General features: G+C 34.3%; 1 protein-coding gene across 1 annotated transcript in view; it reads left to right on the forward strand.

Annotated features, from left to right (window-relative positions):
• Nucleotides 1–9,946: 9,946 nt before the first annotated feature.
• The window catches only part of LOC117116255 (transient receptor potential cation channel subfamily A member 1-like), a 59,202-nt gene continuing 43,213 nt past the window's right edge, over nucleotides 9,947–25,935 (forward strand). The window contains exons 1-7 of the mRNA XM_033260254.1: nucleotides 9,947–10,004; nucleotides 10,421–10,491; nucleotides 13,246–13,396; nucleotides 14,643–14,821; nucleotides 20,355–20,462; nucleotides 20,764–20,872; nucleotides 22,508–22,653. Coding sequence (XP_033116145.1) covers nucleotides 9,947–10,004; nucleotides 10,421–10,491; nucleotides 13,246–13,396; nucleotides 14,643–14,821; nucleotides 20,355–20,462; nucleotides 20,764–20,872; nucleotides 22,508–22,653 — 822 coding nt within the window. The remainder of the gene's footprint in view (nucleotides 10,005–10,420; nucleotides 10,492–13,245; nucleotides 13,397–14,642; nucleotides 14,822–20,354; nucleotides 20,463–20,763; nucleotides 20,873–22,507; nucleotides 22,654–25,935) is intronic.

A 25,935-nucleotide genomic window follows, 5' to 3' on the forward strand; every position in this document is an offset into this window, starting at 1 on the left:
ATATGTGATTTTTTTTATTTCTTTAAAAGCATTTGTTTTTTAACAATTACAGCAGATGCAAATAATGTTCTGAGAGATAATCGAAAAACAATGGCCATTGAATAACATTTTTTTGATAGTAGAAATAAAAGTTTTAAAAACGTTATTTCACTAACAAAGTAGAGGAATGGCATACAGTATACAGTACTTCAACTACCAAAATATGCAATTCATAGATAACCACAAACTTCACTTTTGTTAAATATCAAATGAATTAACTTTACATGTTATAAACAATGCAAATAAACAGTAGTTAAAGCATGTGGATCAATTGTGTGTTTGAATCACAAGTTCATGTATGGGAAAAGGGAGAGCCTTACTTTCTCGCAAACTTAGCAATAAATTGTCTGCTTAGAGTTTATTCAAAGAAGTGTTGCTTTTAGTAAACTGAATAATTAGGAATACATTTATTTAAGCAACTAATTTAGTTGCATACTTGGTTTTTACTCATCACTAACTAAATCCAAGTGCCCACTACTGGCTTAGAATTATATATAGTTATGTATGGCAATTATGCTAAGAATTAAAATGGCGTGTGATTGTGAGGGTAGGGTGATTATGGTAGGATTAAGTGGTATTGCTAAATCCCACGAACCTCCCAAAACACACTGTAGAAAATCAAACAATTCAATTGTGATTGACTGACTTGGTATATCAATAAGAAAATTAAATACATTCATAACTATTTTTTGGTTAAAATTTAGATTTTTTTAAATGAAAAAATACTTGCAAATACACCACAAATCTCTAAACACACTGCAAACCCCATGTAAACCATATAATTATGATTGCAGAACTCTCTTTTTCTTTAAAAAAAAATAATTTGATGTTCATACTAACCCACTGTTTTGGGGTTTACCAATACACAGATTGAATTTCTGGAAAATACACAGATTGAATTTCTGGAAAATTGTGATTCCGCTTCCGTGAAATCGGCCACAAGTAAATTATTTTAGTATTAATAAATGCATGATTTATGTTGATTTATTGATTATGTTGTTGCTATTTTTTAACATTTAAATGGAAAAAAAATTAAAAAGTGTAGTTCATGGCTTTTTGTTTTTCTTTGAATATTTTATCATTGAATATTAATGTAATTAAATATTAATTAATGTAAATGGCAATTTGTTAGATTCCTTTTAAAAACTAAATTATTTAAGATAAAAAAATGCATATATTGACTCAAGAAAATCAGCTTTAATACAGAATTTTTCATTGGGGCCATTTTTACCTACCTGTCATATGGGGCCATTTTTATCGGGGCCATTTTTATCGGGGCCATTTTTTCCGGGGCCCTTTTTTCGGGGCCATTCTTACCGTACACCAATGCATACCACTGTACATTTGAAATTTAGACAGTAGAGGAATTTGAACACTGTTATTACTATTTACAATAACATATAATTAAAATAAATGTCATGCTCTCTGTGATTTTGACCATTTATCTCAAATCCCATATTTCATTGCCCTCTTTGTTGGACTGGCCCTACCATGGTACCTAAATGACATCATAATGTCTGTATTTAGACTAACAATTACCACTAATGGAATAATGAGTTTACCATTGTCTTACATGGTGGTATCCTAAGGTATTCTATCCCTTCTTTCTTGACTGAGCAAACTTGATTATTCATACAGTTTAAATGTAATGTATGATTAAATTTCAGCTTTTTCTAACCATTTTGTATCCCATTTGAGATCCAGCAATCATTACCCACAGTTTTTAGTATTTTGACTTTTTATTGCTGACTTACACCATGCACTAAACATTATTAGATCTACAAGGTGACTATCCTGAAGGACTGAGCTGGTCACTGTCCTGTATTTATCTTGTAGCCTAATGAAATATTTTCTTTGGATAAAATATTTTGAGCTGGTCTTGGAAACATAAGGTTAAATATTTAAAGTGAGGTGAACAAATAAAAATAGATAAACATATGGATTAGTAGAGGAGGTAGGGTGAGACCAGAGTAAATTGAACCTAACAGACTGAGGAATCAGAAATACACTTTAAAAAAAATAAGAACACACTATATAAGAACAATGAGGCTGAAAAAGCTTAAAAATTAAGAATAAAATAAGAACAATTTGAGGTTGAGGTAAAATGTCAATGAGGTTTTTTTATTTTAAAAAAATAGAAAAACCCAAAACTTATATCTCTACCTTAGGCCATTAGGTGTTCTTATTTTTTGGCAGATTTCAGGCTCAAAATGTTCTTATTTTGCTCTTGGTTTACACACCTTTTAAACAAAAAATTATTTAATTGTATGGCAGTACTGTACTGGAATGTAGATGAAAGCGACCCCACAAACAATTTTCCCCATCAGATAGGTACCGTCACCTACTGTACTGCATTATAGAGGGTATTACAGTCACACCTACTCGCATAATGTACAGATAAAATATTTTGGTTTTTAAAAATATAAACCTCATTTGAAATTTTACCTCAGCCTCAATTTGTTCTTATTTTGTTCTTAATTTTTAAGCAATTTCGGACTCTGTGTTGTACTAGTAATCGACAGAATATATAGTACCTTGTAATAGCTTCTACCAAATTTGTAAAACAATTTATATGAATGTAGGCCTCAGTTTGTGTGTGTGTGTATGTATTTAACAACTTGCTATGATTAACCTTGTTTCTGTGAATTCCTAACATGTATGTTATATAAATGAAAAAGCAACTGAAAAATGTATGTATGTGTGGTGTGTGTGTTTGTGAAGGGGGAGTATTTACATCATTGGTTGTCTGACTATCTGATTTCATTTATTACAAATTTCTATGCCACTGAAGTCTTGGACTCATTAAAGTTAAAACAGCAAACCATTTAAGACTGTGCCAAAACTTTAATTTGTGCATAACACAATTTAAATCATTTTTGTTCGTAGGAAAAAAAATACAAAGGCATACAACATGAGCATGGAAGTAAAAATTTATGTTTCTAAGGATGATGATACTGTATAAGTGACAGGAGAATTTTGCAATCCAACACAAAATGTAAACATGGATTGGCCATGGATGAGTTCATAATGGATTGATTTAATTGGTCGATTTTCATCACATGATACTCGCATTTTGCCACTCGCAACTCGCATTTTGCAACTCGCAACTTGCATTTTGCAAATCGCAACTCGCATTTTGCAACTCGCAACTCGCATTTTGTAACTCGCAACTCGCATTTGTAACTCGCATTTTGCAACTCGCAACTCGCCTTTTGTAACTCGCAACTCGCATTTTGTAACTCGCAACTCGCATTTTGTAACTCGCAACTCGCAACTCGCATTTTGTAACTCGCACTGAAGTAACACTCAAGCATGAGTGTTGTTCTATGTGCTTGATCCAGTGACCGGGGGTAATAATGTTAAGCGCATAGAGGTTAGTCTAAAATATGTGCTATATAAGTCGACAATCGTCATCATACATACACTTTTTTCGCTTTTCCTGACGTATTGACATTTTAAGATGCTTATTATTAACATAACAATATACATGCAATCAAGTTAGGTTTACAACCATATTATTAACATAACAATACAAGTAATCAAGATCGGTTTATATTTATCGAATTCACATTGATAACAATAGACATTAACATTATAGTTAACAAACATATATTTTTTGTTAGTAAGAATAAATAAATCTTAACATATACTGTATAGTAAATCACATTTCGTCATTGATTCTAAGCTTCGATTTTGGTAACGTAAAATGTATGCGGTGCTTTTATAGTGCTTATAATAATAATAATAATAATAATAATATAAATAATATAAATAATAATAATAATAATAATAATAATAATAATTATTATTATTATTATTATTATTATATTGAGCATTTATATAGCGCTCTTATACTGCTGTCTCGCAACGCTTTAAGACCAACAATCTATTAAAACAACTTAATGAGTTTTAAGAAATGACTTAAATTGCGTAAAGGTCTTAGACTGACGTATGTGAAACGGAAGCCGATTCCAGATCAATGGTGCCTTAAAAAAAAAAAAATAACATTTTGAATCTGATTTTAGGTTGGTTTCTGGAATGGATAACGTTTGGTCCATTTCGGAAGTCCTGGAATTTGATGTTAACCGCTTTGTATTTCAAATTTCCCTGTTAAATGAGCTTCTTTGTATTTATGCACATTACAAAATCTGCCAGGATTACCTTATTTGCCACAAATGTGCCTGTAAGTGTCCGAAAGATTAAATTATGTTAAGTTAAGAAAATAAGACAAATATGTCTTCCAACAGTTCGGCCAAACATTATTGCACTTTTATTCGAGCACTATTGAATACAATACATTGGAACACAAACATATTTATTTTTATCACTTCATGTCTCAATACAATTCATAAAAAGGAATAGTTACAACGGCAAAATTATAAATAGTAGTCTTGAGAATCCCAAACGAGACCCCTACCCTAACTAGACCTAACTATTGAACCAAAAAGAAAATAAGTATCATTTATATACATAGTAAATAATATTCAAATTATGATTGCTGCGTAGCACCGTAAACAAATGGATATGAAGTCAGTACTGTTGGTATTATTTATCCATTTGATTATATATATATAGTATGACGGTGTGCATGGTGAAGTAATAATATAATGAATGCTTGCCTTACTCCACGTAGATAGTTCTTAAAAGATCTGTTGTTTTTGTTGAGAATGCCTAGACGTTTTGTTTGAGTTGCTTCAATCGTCATAAACAGAGAAATACTTATATGATTGGAAAGCGAGACTGGCTGCTGATTGGTATAAAACTAAAGAATAACTAGACTAGGTGTGAAAAGGCTAATACAAATGGTCTATGAGGGAAGCAGAGGTGGCAATTGTTCTGGCAGCGGGTTAAGTAAGGTGGTGAAGATGGAATGTGTTGGTATGTCAGAATATGTATTGTATAGTGGGTGATGATTGTGAATAAACAGCAAAACCTTATTGACAAAGCTGTTTACATCCAAAGCATCAATAATCTGGCCTAGAGTAGCAAAAGGCCTGGTGGCAAAAGGTCGGGCGGCAACAGGCGAATGGCAACAGGCCGAGTCAATGGTAAAAAGGCCGGGTGACAACTATCCAGGTGGAACCCGACAGTATTTGTGAATACTTGATAAATCAGTTTTTAGATAGCAACTCCTTTCCCTGACCTCCACTGCCGATGTTAAAGAAAATATGACTATGAACACCAGTTTAAACCATTGAATCATCACCCATTGTTATCTCTATCGGTCCACATCCATTTTCTGTCATTCTTAAAACAGTAATGTTGAAAAGGTGGATGCGCTAATGAAACCTCCAGAGCGTTAAACAAAACCTAGGCCTATTTTTGCATTTAATAAGGCATCGATTGTTATGTATTTTATTGTATATATATATATATGTGCCAAATGACATCAAATCAAAAGATTTTTGAAAAAGCAATAATTTAATGGGTTTTGTTAATATTCCTATCATTACATTATAGTTATTATTCAACATTTGAAGAAAGAAATTAAATTGATTGCTTTACGTCAATGAACAAATCTTTATGGCTATACCGTGTTTATATGCACTCGCTGAGTGTGTGATACAAGCATGAAAGAAAATTTCCAACTACTTATTTATGTCAAGTATAGAAGCACACTTAAAAACATCCTGATTGGAGACTGAAATTGGCAATAATTTTAATTTATTGTACTCTTCGATTTCCCATTGTGTTGATACTGAACTCAATGAGAAGAGCAATTTTGTGATCATACCGTGGATAAGCATTCAAAGCTGTAATACATACTGTAATAAACCGACTGTAGGTAAGATCTTGCTATAATTGCTAGATAGTAGAAACAAGCTCGCATCTGATTGTGATTGTATTTTTGTGGTACAAAATTCAACCCCCGGCCCGCGGGCAAACTCTGGTCCACCAAAGATGTTGATCCGGCCTGTTGAACACTGCTAAAAAATTTAAACATTTTTTCTGGCCAATTTTTAGTACGGTACTTTTTAGTAGGAAAATTGTTCCGTTAATAGAAACAACTATAGCGGCCCTACTGTGACATTATTAACAAGAGGTGTGGCGTATCCAGGATTTGAGGAAGAGGTTGCTAAAGGAGAGTCCGGACGACGTCAACAATTTGCAGTATTTTGTACCTCTGGGAGTCTGGATGCTTAAATCACTTTTTAAAGTTGCTTTTATTTGACAAAAGTCAACAAAAACGAATCGAAGTATGATTGCGACAGAAATATGAGCTTTTCAAATATTATTAGAATGATGGGTGTGGTGTAATCATCAAATATCCAGAATGATTGGTTCATCTACACAATTATAAAGAAAAGTATAGTCAGAAATATTTAATAAATATAAATCTTGTCCCTCTATATCAAATCAAATTATGATTGCTGCGTAACACCGTAAACACAATATAAACAGATGGATATGAAGTCAGTACTGTTGGTATTATTTATCCATTTGATTATATATATAGTATGACGGTGTGCATGGTGAAGTAATAATATACGGTAATGAATGCTTGCCTTACTCCACGTAGATAGTTCTTAAAAGAACTGTTGTTTTTGTTGAGAATGCCTAGACGTTTTGTTTGAGTTTTAGTTTGAGTTGCTTCAATCGTCATAAACATAGAAATACTTATATGATTGGAAAGCGAGACTGGCTGCTGATTGGTATAAAACTCAAGAATAACTAGACTAGATGTGAAAAGGCTAATACAAATGGTCTATGAGGGAAGCAGAGGTGGCAATTGTTCCGGCAGCGGGATAAGTAAGGTGGTGAAGATGGAATATGTTGGTGTGTCAGAATATGTATTGTATAGTGGGTGATGATTGTGAATAAACAGCAAAACCTTATTGACAAAGCTGTTTACATCCAGCATCAATAATCTGGCCTAGAGTAGCAAAAGGCCTGGTGGCAAAAGGTCGGGCGGCAACAGGCGAATGGCAACAGGCCGAGTCAATGGTAAAAATACCGGGTGACAACTATCCAGCTGGAACCCGGCAGTATTTGTGAATACTTAATAAATCAGTTTTTAGATAGCAACTCCTTTCCCTGACCTCCACTGCCGATGTTGAAGAAAATATGACTATGAACACCAGTTTAAACCATTGAATCATCCCCCATTCTTATCTCTATCGGTCCACATCCATTTTCTGTCACTCTTAAAACAGTAATGTTGAAAAGGTGGATGCGCTAATGAAAACTTCAGAGCGTTAAACAAAACCTAGGCCTATTTTTGCATTTAATATGCCATCGATTGTTATGTATTTTATTGTATATATATATATATGTGCCAAATGACATCAAATCAAAAGATTTTTGAAAAAGCAATAATTTAATGGGTTTTGTTAATATTCCTATCATTACATTATAGTTATTATTCAACATTTGAAGAAAGAAATTAAATTGATTGCTTTACGTCAATGAACAAATCTTTATGGCTATACCGTGTTTATATGCACTCGCTGAGTGTGTGATACAAGCATGAAAGAAAATTTCCAACTACTTATTTATGTCAAGTATAGAAGCACACTTAAAAACATCCTGATTGGAGACTGAAATTGGCAATAATTTTAATTTATTGTACTCTTCGATTTCCCATTGTGTTGATACTGAACTCAATGAGAAGAGCAATTTTGTGATCATACCGTGGATAAGCATTCAAAGCTGTAATACATACTGTAATAAACCGACTGTAGGTAAGATCTTGCTATAATTGCTAGATAGTAGAAACAAGCTCGCATCTGATTGTGATTGTATTTTTGTGGTACAAAATTCAACCCCCGGCCCGCGGGCAAACTCTGGTCCACCAAAGATGTTGATCCGGCCTGTTGAACACTGCTAAAAAATTTAAACATTTTTTCTGGCCAATTTTTAGTACGGTACTTTTTAGTAGGAAAATTGTTCCGTTAATAGAAACAACTATAGCGGCCCTACTGTGACATTATTAACAAGAGGTGTGGCGTATCCAGGATTTGAGGAAGAGGTTGCTAAAGGAGAGTCCGGACCACGTCAACAATTTGCAGTATTTTGTACCTCTGGGAGTCTGGATGATTAAATCACTTTTTAAAGTTGCTTTTATTTGACAAAAGTCAACAAAAACGAATCGAAGTATGATTGCGACAGAAATATGAGCTTTTCAAATATTATTAGAATGATTGGTTCATCTACACAATCAGAAAGAAAAATATAGTCGGAAATATTAATAAATATAAAGCTTGTCCCTCTATATCAAATCCAGAAATTTGATATAGAGGGAACTCAGGGAGGGACTTCCACAGATGGAATCAAGGAATCAAGAATTGTCGACAATACAACAATCGTGATACAATCGAAGTTTATATCCAGGTACATAAGTAATGGGTTAAATACACATATGGATACAAATTGAACATATATTTAGTGTTGTATTGCAAACTTACAATATATTACACAAATAACAAAAAAAAGTAACAGGCCTATAAATACAGATCAAGCAATTTAGAAAATACCTGTAAAAAGTTGGTTATTGCAAGAACGTTGCAAACTGACATATTGAATATAATAAAGATTGGAGATGCAACATTAAATTTATGATTATGGCATGGAAATACCACTCTTTGACTTAAAATTTCAATATGATTTTTTTTTTTTATTTTGTAAAAAAAAGGTGGGGTGGGTGGGTGATGGGCCGACTTAAATCTGTCACTGCACAATTGAAAAAAAAAACATTGTTTATCTGTAAAAAAAAATATTAACAAAATAAAAATGACAAAAGGCATGCTAAGTTAATAAGCTACGGAATTTACTTTAGTATAAAATTAATCAAACATCAACGAATTATTTTGCGTATTTTAATAAGTGAGGAAAATTTTATCGTTTCATTTTTTATCAAAAGCTAATGTATTAATTCTAGATTCTAGATCATTTGTTGAGTTAAACAAATGTACTAATTATATATATATATATTATATATAATATATATACAATATATATATTTCATATATATATATAAGTATATATATATAAGTAATGTATGTTTACAACATATTGGAATATAATATTTATTTTTGAAGCATAAATTAACGTATAAAAAACATTTGAAAAAGCCAACTTTTTGCACATTAATTCCCGGTAAACTTAATATTCCAAAAGAAACACTTAAAAAAATGTATATTACCAAAAACTTATATTTGAATATAACTTTTTTTTCTCTATTTGTTTTATAACTTTGAACATTTTACTTGGGAGCTCTAGGCCGGCTGCCTTCTTGGTTTCGCTAATATATGGTGGGCAGGGTACAGGAGAGTAAAGCCGAACTAATTGTATGCGCAGGTTTAATTAGTGAGAAACATTTTATCGTTTTATAGCGCTATGTGGTGTCATTTATTCTTTTATTCAACATTGGAGCGAGGCTCCGACGATCTGAGCATTTTAGCTTGTATAAAACGAGTTCAAATGTTTGTTGACAATAACGGGTACATAAACAAAAATGTTTTTTTTTTTTATTAAAGCCACGTACAATTTGGGTTTCAATGTATGTTTAATTTGAGTACCCGAACTATGTACACAAGCATTCCATTACTCAAACCATGCTCAAACAAACAGCAAATGAATAGGCATACTAATCAATTTTTAGTAACCCGTCAGTAAATTAAGTATTTCTAACTTGAAATACCTTTCCCCCTGAATTCGTGATAATTGGTTATCACGCATAGACTTGTGCTAAATGCGTGACAAATTTACGATCACTCATGTGACGTGTTTGTGCAAAATACGGGTTTCATCCAAAATCACTTTGAAATGCATGACCGTCCCGCACGATGCGGGATGATTGGTAAATATGTGTTAATTATATGCCGCATCACACGCGAGAGAAATGGTGCGTCCAGAATGATCCATAGTACAAGAGTTGGTGTTGGAAATACACTTTAAAGTTGATGTCATGTCGCACTTTGTATTAACAGGAGTAGTGGATAACCAGATTCGGCGAGATGAACATGGTATTGATTAAGGATTAAGCGGTTAATTATTGACTAATACTAAGGAGGCAACGGTGTGTTTTGTTTTAGATGGATATTAAGTTTTCGAATTTATAGCTGATTTATCCCTAAAGGATGCACTACCATAAAAATGTGTGCCACTGTTCTAACATGTATATCCAATACATTTGATTTTAGTGGACGCAATCTGTGATGGACTTAGGAGTATGGAAGTTACTTTCACTGATGCTATGAACATGGTATTGATTAAGGATTAAGCGGTTAATTATTGACTAATACTAAGGAGGCAACGGTGTGTTTTGTTTTAGATGGATATTAAGTTTTCGAATTTATAGCTGTTTTATCCCTAAAGGATGCACTACCATAAAAATGTGTGCCACTGTTTTAACATGTATATCCAATACATTTGATTTTAGTGGACGCAATCTGTGATGGACTTAGGAGTATGGAAGTTACTTTCACTGATGCTAAGAATGAACATAAGAGGGTAACTTGTCATGAGAGTAAGCTGTAAGGTTGTTAACATCAGCTACCTAGAATTATTTGTCTGATGCAAAGATATTGACTGAATATTAAACAATGTTCGAATTTTAGAAGATTGAAGCTGTTATAATGAGAACAGTTATGCAGATCGTTAGGTTTACATTAGATGCAAGTGAGAGGGTATCGATCATTGACATTCACGGAGACAATGGAATGAAAAGGTCTTGAATAGTTCAATTATATCTGTGTCATGGTTTCAGCATAATAGCTTCTATGTATTTCTTTCTGGTATAATTAGACGGTTTAAAGTGATATGAGAAAACAAGAATTGAATTGAATTAAAATTGGAAAACGAATTGGAAAAAGAGTAACAAAACCTAAAAGAAAACCAGAATGAATAAAGTATCAAGATAGTCCTTAAAGCCAAAAAATACTGGCTCATTTTAATGGGATCCAAGATAGAAATAAACAGTAATGACTAACAACAAACTTGAAAACTAACTATAGAAATTATAGGTTAAATATTCTAAAAAATTAAACAAGATAAATATGAGATTACAGAAACTTGTCTTGTTGCACCATATCAATGTACTGAAAAAAATAATGGTATTTATGTACATTGTAGCCTTTTCCAAATATAAATTTACTTGAAATATGATCTGCTTTGATACATATACACATAATATTATTTGAATGTACTACTATATATATCTTTAGCCTAATTCACGACGTATTAAATGCTTGTAATATAGCATTAGATTAAGGTCGTTTTACATGGCGCCATAACTGTATTTTAAGAAATCTAGGCCTACTAAAATTTGTTTTAGAAAAAATATTCGGGTTTTTTGCAGACATTAGTTGTTATTTTACTTAACTACTGCAGGGGGAACGATTCCCCCAAGTATATTATTATTCACTAACTTAAAGCCAGATATCGTCATTATTAATGGAACAGCTAAGTTAATTGATATTATTGTAGAGGCAAATATCGAAAAAGCCCACGAGTATAAAAGTGAAAAGTATTCAAATATCTGTTATGATCTTAACAACACCGACTTTTCTTGTCGATGTTTGTGCCTCGAAATAGCATCAAGAGGACTGATAACAAATAATAATGAAAATAGACTAAATTATGAAATTGAATAGGCCTACTAGAAATGTCAAAACAGTTTAAAAAAAAGCAACTTAGTGAATTAGCTTTGGCATCCAGTTATGCGACATGGAATGCGAGGCACTCTTCCGAATGTTCTTTAATAGGCTTTTGGCTCTTTCTTAAACCGCTGTGCCAATCCCGAGCCATGTGCCGAAAAGTATGTACTTTCTACACATGCCCTAGAACTCTGCTTCGTAAATGCGATCGGGATTGTGAAAAGAAACACATTCAATGACGAGTATTCCTCCATGGAGTGTAGATGGATTTTGTTTTTTTCGCTATGACAACTCAAATCCCATAAAATACATAAAAAAAAAAAAAAATTAAACCCACTATCTACCACAAATGTAAACTAAGTGAAAATTCCTAAAACTCCATGAGAGTATCGAAAAACAGCAGCGCTCTTCCTTTTCACGATTTAATTTAGTCTAATATTATAACATTACATAAGGCTAGCCTAGACATCTTACTTTAATTGTAACCGGGTCTTATGACCACAAAAGTTGCTATGCTAGCCTAAGCCTTTTTTTTAAATTTTTATTTTTAATACCACTAGATATGACTCCGGCAGCCAAAGATCAGATACCGTTTCATGCGGCCTAGCTAGACCAGCCAATTACTAGGCCGGTCTCTATAGTGTACTAGCTAGGCCCAGCAAGAGCTGCATAGTCCCTGTAGTACTAGCTAGAGTAGGCCTAGGCCAGGCTAGCTCCACCTAGGCCCACTATAGCTACTAACTACTATTAGTGGGCCTAGTCGTGCATTGATAATCTTCTGAAGTTTTTCATTATTTCTTTTAAACTTTGTGTTTCCTGTTTTTTTGTGTGCATATTTTATAGAATTCTCCAAAAATTGAAAACCCCTTAATTCATGTTCTTATTTCACAAACTCAATTACCTTTAAAGATGACGAAAAATTCTAGCGCATTCGTAGAAACTACATAATTTTGGGCACAGTGGTTCATGGCTGGCACGGTAGGTTTTACGAAAGCGTCAATTGTGTACCCGAGCTGTAAAAGTGTTATGTGGACAGTTACTCAACTGTGTTAGGCCCGCTCAAACCTCTCTGTTGTTTTTTTTTTAAATTTCCTTCTTCTAAATTTCTTTAACTAAATTGTATTTATAGAATAGGCCCCTACTTATTTTCTCATACTGTATTTTATTATTACTTACATGTCATTTGCAGACCTAATTCGAAGTAAAATTGGGACAGCTAAATTGTGCGATATGCGGCTGGAAAATATTTAAAAAATTCTAAAATCAAAGTTGATGAGAACTAAGATACACGTGATATTGTGATGAGTACAAATTTGTAGTAAATCAGTCCAGCAGTGTTTGAGTCATGTGCCGGGGGACAATTACATACACACAAAGCCACACACACACACACCGGACTAACGCACACACATGCGGTATTAATATATCAAAGGATGACAGCACAGAGTAATCACTAATAAGTGCATGTTCTTAAGTAATTAAGACTAAATTACACTGCGACAATGATAAACATTCTCTTCCTATTTCAATCAGTGGCAGTAAAAACATATTAGAGTATGATTATGGTGAACCTTTAACTACATAATAACATGGATTAAAAATCATTTAGATTGCAGCTACAGGTAATGTTTCAGAACTTTTATCAATCAACATGTCATCACCGGAGAGACTCAAAACAAAAGATAATACTGGAGCAACTCTACTTCATACAGCGGCTGCTAACGGAAAAAAGGACGTCTTAGAAATGCTTTTAAAACACGGTAGGTTTTTTTTTGGTATTACATTTCTATAATAACTTTACTTTCCATATTGTATGACTTTAAATGAAATGTCATGTATTTTCACGGAATTTACTTACATTATATAATCACTAATACGTTACAAGAATCCTTTATTTTTTCTCCCATTTTTGGCTTACTATGATCCTTTTCTTTTCTTAATTTGTTCGCTTTCCCAATATTGTTTACCAAGAAGTAAATTTCCTGTTAATTGTCTTATGTTCAAAAGGAAAAATGAGCTTTGATTTGATTTTATATTTCCATATGTTAAAAACAAAGCATACGAATCCAGACAAAAGTTCCTTTTAATAAAAAATGTAGACTTATTTCGTAAAAATAGTCTCCAAATACCGATAGACTGAGAGGTAATATAGGCTTCTTGACCCAAAGCGGTCTCTAGTCTGGTCGCTCGGCCCCCACGAATAAACCTCACATTGAAGAGTCACTCGTGTTAAGAAATATGTTTGCATCCGCACGTATGTAACCGTTACGTCGATGTTGTAGTTATGGCGGGTGGCATTGAACTGCCAAAGGTACCCAGGGTGCATCCCAATGTTCAGATTGTTGTCGACGTTGCGGATATTTTTATCGGATTTTTTGAATTTTTGTTTTTGTATGTTTTTCTTTTTTTTAGCCACATTTACGCAGATCATTTCTGATATTATTTTAATGACAATCCGGAATGGGATGTGGATATGGGGACCATTTACAGAAAAACATCCTACTCTACATATCTCAAAAATTTATTTACTAATCTGAATGAAACTTTCTCGAGAAGTTAACCAAGTTTAACAAAAAGACATTAGATTTTGGTTAACGATCCAGATTCTGGTATCATTTTGGGGGTAATTTAAAATGCTTAGTTCCCAGACCTGAATATCTAAAAAAATGATCAATGGATCTGAATGAAACTTTTGAATGGTTGGTCATTGTAAAGGAAGACATACTTACATTTTAGTGAGGATCCGAGGTAGTGTGTGGATATGAGAACCATTTAGAGAGAAAGTTTGTAGACCAGGTATCTCAAAAACAAATCTACTAATTTGAATGAAACTTTCTGGAAGAGTTAATCAAGTTACAGTTAAGGAATGATTGAACTCTACACCAGACTCCAGGATCCATCGCATTATTCTGGCTAGTCCCCCGGGGACCCACGGCAATCCTAGTGCAACGCTAGTGAAATTAATATATCATTATTATAATGCACACTCTAAATTTTCATTTCCAGAAGATATAAATGTTCAAGATAACAATGGTAACACACCTTTACATTTGGCGGTGATTAATAATCATATCCATTTGATTGATGTTTTACTACGTGAAGGACAAAATGCAAGTATATTAAATGATCTTCAGATGGCACCTCTGCACCTGGCATGTGACCTCGACAACACAGATGCTATCAGGGTATGTAACAATTAACTTATACACATCTAGATGTGTATAAGAGACAGCCCTAGAACTCTGCTTCTTAAATGCGATCAGGATTGTGAAAAGAAACACATTCAATGACGCCATATTTTGCGAATTAGTGCCACTCAACTGATTATCGAGCCCCCAACCCACTTCACCTTCGCGCCCCACCCCCAATTTAAGACTACGCCACTGTGTGTGTGTGCGTTTTTGAACGTTAAGAAAAAGACTCTGTGAGTATATATACCGTACATATATAAAGAAGACATATAGTGCACACGTGTGTTTCAAAACATTTGGAATATAGTACTGCTTAACGGTAATACACACTCAGATATGTAAAATATTGACTTGAGAAACACTAAAATATATTGAAATGAATATTTCGGCTACTCCTGCAGTTTTTGTCAGCACTTGACATAAAATGAACATTCTGGTTTGGTATTAAATCGTATTTAAAACCATAAATACGAAGGTATTTTCTTTCCAATTTGGAGTTATATAATTTAATAGTAATTTATTCAATCTTATTGTATTTTTTACAACAATCCCCTTAGAATTTGTCAATCAAACAGTTCTAATCCAGGATAATGGGTTGTTTGCAAAATCTAAGAGGAATAATTTGCTTTAAGCATAAGCTCTCTATTCATTATTTCATCTTGGTTTTACAAGAAATGTTGATTACAATGATAAAATTACAAGCTTATTAAACAGTAACAACAGTCTTAATGTGCATTTTCATATAATCAATCAACCAGTCAAGGTTATTTTCATTATCAAGAATTAAACTTTAAAAATAATAAATATACTGTCTGAGTAATAAATAAATATAAAATATATAGCAAGAAGTAATAATCTCACAATCAAAGTCCTTTTACGTCGTTTTAACTAAATTTGACACTAGGCTAATGATCATGTAAGAGGTTTTGTGGAAATGGCAAGTTGTAGCAAAGACTGGAAACCTAGATTTTGATATTTTCAACTTTAAAATGATGGTCATTCATTGAAATTGGACATTGCAATTTACAGCAGTCATAGAGTCAAGATAAACATGATTTTGAGTAAAAGCTGTTGTTTATGCATACTTTTTAAAGGAATTAAATAACAAAAAGATGCGAGATAACTGGTTTGTTGACCATTTCCACAGCCAAGACTTTGGGATATGATCAATTACCTTTTTCTAGTGTTGATTTACAGTAAAACATGATTCAAGTAGCTCATTTTATCGATAAGAGCCTGTGCAACAACTGTGCCTTTTGTGCCGTAATGTTATCATATTAGGTTGAAAATTATATTTTTGAAAACAGAGTTGAATAGGCAATCTTAGTATGTCTAGGTCTATTATTCTAATCTAGAGTTTCACTATTCCTAATATAATTGGCCTGTTTCAGATATTTGGTTATATTCACAATATCTAGTACTAAATATTCGAATAGTTTCATATGGTTTGCTTAATATAACAAACGCAAAAAGTATGTAAGTAAATAAGTGCGAAAGTTAACATTCATTTTGTTTGGTATAATAACGGTTAAAACAGTTCTACGTCTAGTAAATTGAAATAGATTATTTTTAATAAAGTACGCCCTGTTTAATTTTCAGATAGCATTTTATACAATTTATTACATCACTACTTTACGATACGACCTAACAAAGCCATAAGCAACGGCTTAGACAGCATTAGTAGTGGTTCTCATATACACAGCAAGAATCAACTGTACAGATACACTGATTAAGTTTTAATAAAATAGAACGAATGTCACTCCGAATAATGATGGGGAGGCCATGATTCGACGTTTCATCCTTTATTGGGTCATTTTCACTGAGACTGATGCAGAGGGGGTACAGACGGTGCGATCGCACACCCCCACCCCCCACCAAACTAAATTGTATTAAGAAAATAATTGTTGAGAGAGAGACTGAGACACACCCTAGAATCTGCCTCCGCTTCCTCCCCCTCCCCCCACCGACCCCACAAAGCGAGTTTCTGGTCTCTAAAATCCAGACACTGTTTCGTATCCTATACAGTATACAATAATGTAAAGTATATAATACAGTATATATTTCAAATGAAGTTGTATTTATATATACTAATATTGGGATTTTAAAAGCAATCTTGGGATATTTTAGACTCAATCTTGGGAACTTAGATTTTTCCTAGTGGTCACACTGCTACAGAACAGGTGCATGTGTTTCCAGGCTAACGTGAAGTAGTTCCCTCGATTGATGTCTCTTAGCTAAATGATTCATGGCACACTCGCGGGTACTGATTTATTTGAATGCTGCATAATCTTTCCACACCCCACCACACCCTCTCCCCTCCAGCAAACAGGATCCGCCACATCTCCCAAGCCCAAGTGGGTTTGTGAGGCATTACTCCCCCAGTAAAGTCATTTAGCCACTAGTAGTGGCGTCCCGTACCACGACAGAACAGATGCATGTGTTTCAGGCTAACGTGAAGCAGTTCCCTCGATTTATGTCTCTTAGCTAAATGATTCATGGCACACTCGTGGGTACTGATTTATTTGACTGCTGCATAGTCTTTCCACACCCCACCACACCCTCTCCCCTCCAGCAAACAGGATCCGCCACATCTCCCAAGCCCAAGTGGGTTTGTGAGGCATTACTCCCCCAGTAAAGTCATTTAGCCACTAGTAGTGGCGTCCCGTACCACGACAGAACAGATGCATGTGTTTCGAACAGGTGCATGTGTTTCCAGGCTAACGTGAAGTAGTTCCCTCGATTTATGTCTCTTAGCTAAATGATTCATGGCACACTCGCGGGTACTGATTTATTTGACTGCTGCATAATCTTTCCACACCCCACCACACCCTCTCCCCTCCAGCAAACAGGATCCGCCACATCTCCCAAGCCCAAGTGGGTTTGTGAGGCATTACTCCCCCAGTAAAGTCATTTAGCCACTAGTAGTGGCGTCCCGTACCACGACAGAACAGATGCATGTGTTTCAGGCTAACGTGAAGCAGTTCCCTCGATTTATGTCTCTTAGCTAAATGATTCATGGCACACTCGTGGGTACTGATTTATTTGACTGCTGCATAGTCTTTCCACACCCCACCCCACCCTCTCCCCTCTAGCAAACAGGATCCGCCAATGTAAAGCTTATTTATTTAATAAACTAGAAAGAGCAATAGCAACGATTCTGTGTTTTAAAATTGTCCAACTGCGCCACATCTCACAAGCCCTGGCCTATCTAACCTAGTAATTCTTTGTGCACCTAGCCTAGGCTTACCTTATACAACCTGAATGCCAATACGCCAATATTCAAATCTAATTGATTAATTTTATAATGAATTTTATAGAACAGAAATGCATTGCTTACCGATTAGGTACATGCACTGAGGTCCTATCTTGCTCAAGGCTCACGATACAGTTACAAGGACATTATGTATTTGAATTTATAACCATTAACGTCTCATACCTCTGGTATTTATTATTACCTTACATTCTATTTTCACAATAATTAACATGATTTTTTCCGGTACGGGTACCTCATTATTTTGTTTATTGAAGAATAGGGTACAGTAATTCTAATACGCTAATAGGGTACAGTAATTCTAGAACGCCAACCAGGTAACCTATATTGTAAAATCTACATAATAATAGTAAATTTCGCTGTTTTCGCTATTCTATCGAAACAGGAAGGATGTTTTAGGGTATTAGACTAATACTTTAATACCCTTTCTGCTACGCCCCTGATTGACTTTAATGAGTATAATAATATTATATACAACTGTATTCACATATTTATGTATATGTATGTGTTGGTGTGGATATTTACACATATCCACACCCACATATTACACATATACATATATAGTAATATGTATGATAATATATGTTGATAGTTCGCCTACAACTATATTGAGATTTACATACAGATGTGTAAGACAAATCGTAGTAGTCAATGCATAGTCATTCCACCGTAACAGGCCTTTGTCTTATATACGTTGCTTTGTAATATACGATGCTAGTCCACTGATGAAGCCCTAACCGGCGAAACGTTTGGAATAAACCTGTAACAACAATTTATGCTTTGAAGTATTTTCTTCTTGTTCATATTAACCAAGGCATGGGATCAACATCTGTCTCTTATACACATCTAGATGTGTATAAGAGACAGGTAATACACACTCAGAATGTTTTATATAATTTAATATCAAAATGTCTGTGTTTAGCTTACATAAGATGAAATGATTTATTTTGTTTCGTTCTCTAAATGTTATTGTTACTTTGTTATGTAACTGTCTCTTATACACATCTAGATGTGTATAAGAGACAGGACTAGACTAAAGTAATTATCAGTCATTTTCATTCATTTCATTTTATTCAGGAATTAAAATCATAGATTACTTGAAAATAAAACAAATACAAAGAACAAATAAATGATAAAGAACAAGAATGATAAAACATTAATTCATAGCCAATTTTGTATTCATTCCCAATCTTAAATTTTAAGGAATCATTATATTAGTATCATTCATATAATTTGATATTCAGTTTTGAATTTTTAAAGGATTTTAAAGAAATTTTTAACAAGTTTAACAAATCTTGTTGTAAATCACTGAATGCACGTTTTATAATGTTTTTAAGGCGTTAAATGAGCTACTGAACAATGCGAATGCCCCAGTAGAGATTCGTGATGGAGTGATTGGAAGTATAACAGTATCAATACCATGGAAGGCACTGCTTACAGCAAACAGCAAGGTTGAGGTTAAAGGGATGACTATTACTCTTCAGCCAAAATACAGGAGTGAAACGGATGCAGGTACGTATTTTACAAATACAGCAAAAAACGAAATTAGATAAATCTGATTGGGATCAACACTGGGAGAATAACCAGTTAAGTTGCTCAACTCAAGCGTTATAGTCTCCCTGTATGTACTGTACAAGGTTTAAAAATTTGTATGTTATCCTTCAGGTGGGGAATTAAGCAGTTGAGTTTAGTGATCTGTGAAACTAATTTAAAATTGATGTGAAAGTGGTGGTGGGGGGGGGGGGGGGGTGTTGTTAATGAGTGGATAATAGCCCAGGAGGGCTTTCACAACAATAAAAAAAAATCTTGAATTTTGAATCCATAATGGCTTCATAGTACTTTGTAGCGGTCTCATAAAACTATAACGGTAGTTTAAGTTTGTAAAACACCGTGTTATATACAATAGAGATTAAGCCAAATATAGTGTCAGAAAGAGTGAAAAGCGTTTTGGTTTGTGGGTTGAAAATCAGAATAGGCCTTTTCAATAAATGTTGCGCTGTTAACAGGACTAAATACGGTATCAGTTTCATTGAGGTACATATTTTAATAATAATACCTTTACGTTGATTATAAGCCATTTCATATGCAAAGAAGACAGCAATTGTGTTATTATGCGTCTGTTATTTGGATATGGAAATTTGTTCGTTTAAATTTTCATTTGAATAATGATATCTTTATATTGTAATACAAAAGATTATGAGGTCAGCTAAGACAATGTCTTTAATAAACGAAGTTCGATTTATCGATCTGTATTAGGCTCTCTGCCAACATCCAAATGTTGATATCAACCAGCAAGCTGAATTTGGAAAGACAGCTCTTCATGTTTGTGCCCAAAAGGACAGATTGGCTGCAGCTATAACATTGGTAAGTATAAAAATGTAAAAATGCCTAAGAAAATATCCATCAACATCCTATTCAAACGATCATTTTAAATATTCTATGCGATCAACTTGACGGGACCTAGTATCCGCTTTAATACTCTAATTGGAATGATGAATTGATGAAAACTGATTTATAAATGTGTCCTTTACAATTTACCTTCCGCGTCGTCTTGGCACCAAATCTATCTGAAAGCATTTACTAATGATAGTTGATATTGATCGCCGAATGTGAAGCATTTGCCCTTTCTAATATATAACTATGAAACTTTCAATTATTTCTTTAGCTAGATTTCAAGCCCATGATGTGTATTAAAGATTCAAATGGCGCTTTTTCAGTCCATTGTGCAGCCACTAATGGGTCAAAAAATGTTCTTGGCATTCTGCTTGAAAAAGGTAACTTTATCTACTTGGTGCATATTAAGTATCAAACATCATTAATAATAAAATCATTATCCAACCAATTCATATGTATTGTGAGAAATTCAAGTAAGCATAAAACTATGTAAATTGATTTTAATTGAATGTCTGTCAATTGAATCCAGCTGGTACTTGTACATGAGTCTTGTAGACTTCAATAGAAGTCAGGCTAATGGATTCTAGTAATGTTTTAGAGGAATTAACCTCAATATCTTCTCAATAATACACTGTCATTGTTTTGCTATTTGTGACATCAATTTAATTGTTTATTGATTTTGTATGTACTGTCAAATCACATGACCGAGTAACACCGTGTTTGTAGAACATTGCATTGTTTATTACATTATCTTCTTATACATGTTCTCTAGTAATATTATAATGTTCAACATGACCATTAATTTTAATCAATGCGTCTTATTTAGATTAAATATGCCTGTGTGTATAACTATGCTGCATTATCTTTATTTATTAACTTTTTATTTATTTATTTGAATTTTTTAGGCTGAATATCAAAGATATGCCAAACAGCGAACTCGATCACCTTTCTGGCATATTCTTTCACTATATAAACATAAACACATGATGCCTTACATAAGTCTCATTATGAAGCTTAGGGGGTTGAGCGTATTTTGAACGTGAGAAAATCAATCCTGTTACCTTGACAGGAATTGAACCCATTACATTGGGATTGAAGGCAAGCATCTTAACCACCAGGTTATTCAACAACACCTCACTATTTAGCCTTTTATTATGTTAAACATTTGAATTTATTTGAAGAAGAGCTTTTCGCTTCGCAATTATGATTAGGCCTAATCTCACAAAAATTGGTTATGGTGTTTTTATTCCACCTACTATAGGTTAAATTTGAAAAAAAAAAAGCATTACTCGAAATGTTTTGGAATTGGTTTGGCGCAGCGGGAACAGTTTGGTACGGTTTCCGAACCTCGAGTTCGGGGTTTCAATCCCTCGCTGTGCATTTCGCTTGTGTCCTCGGACAAGGCACTTTATCTGCATCACTTTTCTCTACCCAGGAATAAAAATGGGTACCTGGTTGGGTTGCCTGCCCCTGCGCTGATTACTAGCAGCAACACATGGACCCAATGACAAGGGAAAAGAACTGCGTTTTATAACCTCAAGGAAAAGGCACATTATTAATACCTATGCCAGTACAGTACCTTTACCAGTTACGGAATTTTATGTGGGAAGTACAGTAATTGAATGATGTTAAATGAACATGGAATGCGGTGTATGGTTCAGTGAGATGAGGGCGACTAGTATGATACAATTAAATAGTGTATATTGAGATACTAAAAATAGAGAATTGTTAAGAAGGAGAAGCTAAATATATATAGTAAAATGCGTGTGTTGGTTGGTAGGTTCGTTATAGGTAAAGGAGATAATTGAGTTATGATGAGTAAAAATTGATTCAATGATTCATTCATTGGGTTATTGTTTAAGTTATTGTTTAATTGATTCATTGTTTCACTGATTCATTGATTCACTGATTCACTGGTACATTGATTTACTGATTCATTTAATCATTGGCTTACCAACTGTTGACTGAATAAGTCACTAACTGATTTGTAAATTGATTCATTGATTGATCAACAGCGGAAAAGTGTGGATATTCGAGAAACATATTGTTTTCATTCACCGACAAGGAAGGTAATACAGCTCTACATGCTGCGGTCAACAGCGGCTCCCAAAGAGCCGTCGAAGTGTGTATTGAACAGGGATCACCAATTAACTTTCAACAGGTATGGTATCGTCTATCTACTATTATATTTAACCGAATATAATAATAGAGCTAAAGTAATGCTCTATATTACGACAAAAGAAATTGTTGTGTTGCCTTTAAATGAAAAAAAAATCAAGATCGTCGGTCAGTCGGATTTGTTTTTGTTTTTGTTGTTTTGTTTTTTAGTAATACCTGAAATAGGATAGGCCTGAAACTGCAGTCCCTATTATGAAGACACTAGGCCCAAGGGCGTCGATCCGTGGTTAAAAGTGGGGGGGGGGGAACGAAATGAAAAGTAAAGCCGTAGGCCCAAGCCTTGGTTTGGGACCAGGGGGCGAAGCACCCGGAAGCTCTGGCGCCTATAGCCTTTTAAACGATTCTAAGCAATGCAATTAACATTTATTTCCATACGAAATTTACAAAATCCAGTGGCGGATCCAGCAATTTAAATTAGAACTGGGCCCAGAGAGGGACTTTCACAGATGGAGAGTGTAGACCACCTCAGCCCACCATGCTTTGTGAGAGGGACTTTCACAAATGGAGAGTGTAGACCACCTCAGCCCCACCATGCTTGGGACTGAGGTAAGACAATTTATGATTATGACACCTCTTTTGGTCGGAACTCTCTGACTGAATTTGAATATAACTTTCATTTTTCTCCACTTTTAGTAAAAAAAAAAAATAGGGATGGTGGGCCGGCTTGGGCCCCTTGAATCTGCTACTGAAAAACTCATCATAAAAGTTTTTAAAATTATCCTTTTAGTCATAATTATGCCCGCTTATATATTTCGTGCAAAAACATTCATAAAAAATAATGATTTCTTATCTACTTATTTAAACCATGAAAAACAAATAACAAACCTAAAACAGTCATCAATTTAGTCTTTTTGCACGTACTTTTAAAATCAATTAAGAGGTTTTTGCTTTTCTCCACTTTTTGAATTTCACTTTTGTGTAAGCAGTATTTCGACTACACTATTGTGAGTGGAAGTAATACCGTATAATTTACGATTAAACAGGACTAGGGGGATAGGGAGTACACAAAATGGTATGGTTGGGGCTGAGGAAAGAAAATTTATGATTATGACACCTAGATTGCCGGAAATGGCACTCTCAGACCTTAATTCTAATTATAATTTTCCTTTGATTTTTCAATTTTTAAAAAATAATTTTGAAAAATTTAGTGTCGGCTCGGCCCCACTTGAATCCACTACTGATTATTATGACGTCATTGTGAGATTGCGTCAACGTAACTGTTGCAAAATTTTGGTATCACTAAATCGAAATAGATAGACATGTCCGTGTCAAATATAATAATAATAATAGTAATAATAGTGTAGTTTCATATAGCGCACGTATCCATCTAATGTAAGATGCTCAGGGCGCTTGTATGTGGACTAGGAACTCGATCAATGACTTTCTTCGTCCCTAAAGTTCCCTTTGTGCCTGTGCTACCCGGTTACCCGGTACCAGCAACTCTCGTCGTCCACCACAGGGGCTGTCTGTTCCAGTACACCGGGGTATCCCCCTACTCGTCTCGAAGGATATGCTGGATTCTTTATAGTGCGCACGAGCCATTGTATACACTGGGCCTACGGTTTATAGTCCTTATCCGCGAAGACTTGTTCTACCACCAGAACCATATTCGAGCGTGCCGTTCGAACCAGTGCCGATATTATGGTTATAGCTTGCGGCGCCCCTGCGCTAACCGCTCGGCCATTCGACTCACCAAAGGCTGTATAATTATTATTTAATAATGGCTATATAAAATTCAATTTACTAACTATATTTTTTTGAAATTAGGAAAAACAGTAATCCTATATGTATGTAGATAATATTAAAAACTTTTATATACGTACGGGTCATAATAATATACAAAAGGAATAAATCGTTTATAGTAGAAATTGTGCACTTTTGAGTTTGTAAAAATATTGGCCTAATAAGCATACACGCTTCCAATTTTAACAACGTTCAGTACATTGTTTTCACAATAAATTTAGCCTCTGATAACCGCTGCACCCATAAAATCGACCTAGTGGTTTCTGTGATGGTTACAAAATGTATAAACAATTGCGTTTTTACTCGGTTTTGGTCCGAAAAATACGTACTGCACTTGGAAAACTGAACAGACAAAATTCATGAGTCATGCGTAATTGTTATTCTTTCAATTCGATTTTATAGAGGGGTTTTAATTATAGAAGATTTGTGAAAAGTGGAGGGGGGGGGGACAATCGATATGATGTCCACCCTCCTACTTTGAAAAGTGGGGGACGTGTCCCCCTGTCCCCTACCGATCGACGTCCATGCCTAGGCCTAAGGGCTCGTAGCTCGAAGACACCACAATAGAACGAGGGCTTAAGCTTGCCAAACAATAAAATTCAAAGTAATGACGGAATAAATACTAACCAAGTGTATATTGAAATACATTTTAACAAAAATAAATCAGTTTAAAGAAAGATTTATTTGGCTTCGAAATGTAAAATAATAGGCCTATGCGTATCCGATCCACACGATCACGCACTACGATCACGCACGGGCAGGTCGAGCAAAACCATACTGTGGTTATGAAAAATGTCTAAACAAGCGCCCTCTATGTACTGCAATATAATCGAAGTAAACTTCGAGAAAAAAAGAGAAAGATATTTCGTTGATGGTTTACCTAAAACCGTGGCGGAGACGAAAATGTCCAATTGTACAGGTTTTAAAGCAATGGCTATAGACCTAAGCCTGTTTTTTATTTATTGTCCAATATACCGTAAGGTATGCGGATTTTTTATTCAAGGAACCACTGGTTGAGTACAGTGGTAAAGAATAGGTTAGGCCTAGATCAGTCGTGGCTTGACAGCTCAGCGCGAGAGATCCGATGTTGTGCATATATCGTCATAGCGTTCGGTTCTCAAAATTATGCCTTCTATTTTACGCATACATACCGGTATGGCCCGATTTTGATAAAAATAAGCCTACATGTCTGTTTTAGATTTTATGTTCTAAATGTTAATTTTGGAAGTGGTATTTGAACAATTTTTACTTGAACAAAATATAAAAAAAATAGGGTAATTAAAAAAAAAATGCCAACCCAATTTTTTTTTCTAAAACTTTGGTCGGTCGCGGAGGGCAACACAAGGCATTTTTTTGGCCTAAATTATAAGGTTATTACTATTATTATCACTATCGCTATCGCTATCACTATTATTATTACTATCGTTATTAATACTTAGTAATTATTACAACATCAATTTTGATTGAGATAAAACGTGTCCTAAAGGGAAACATCCAAGGGTGTATACCCAATACATTCTGG

This window comes from Anneissia japonica, unplaced genomic scaffold, assembly GCF_011630105.1.
Source record: "Anneissia japonica isolate Jap-2015-1 unplaced genomic scaffold, ASM1163010v1 scaffold171_len658169_cov177, whole genome shotgun sequence".
Classification (NCBI taxonomy): domain Eukaryota; kingdom Metazoa; phylum Echinodermata; class Crinoidea; order Comatulida; family Comatulidae; genus Anneissia; species Anneissia japonica.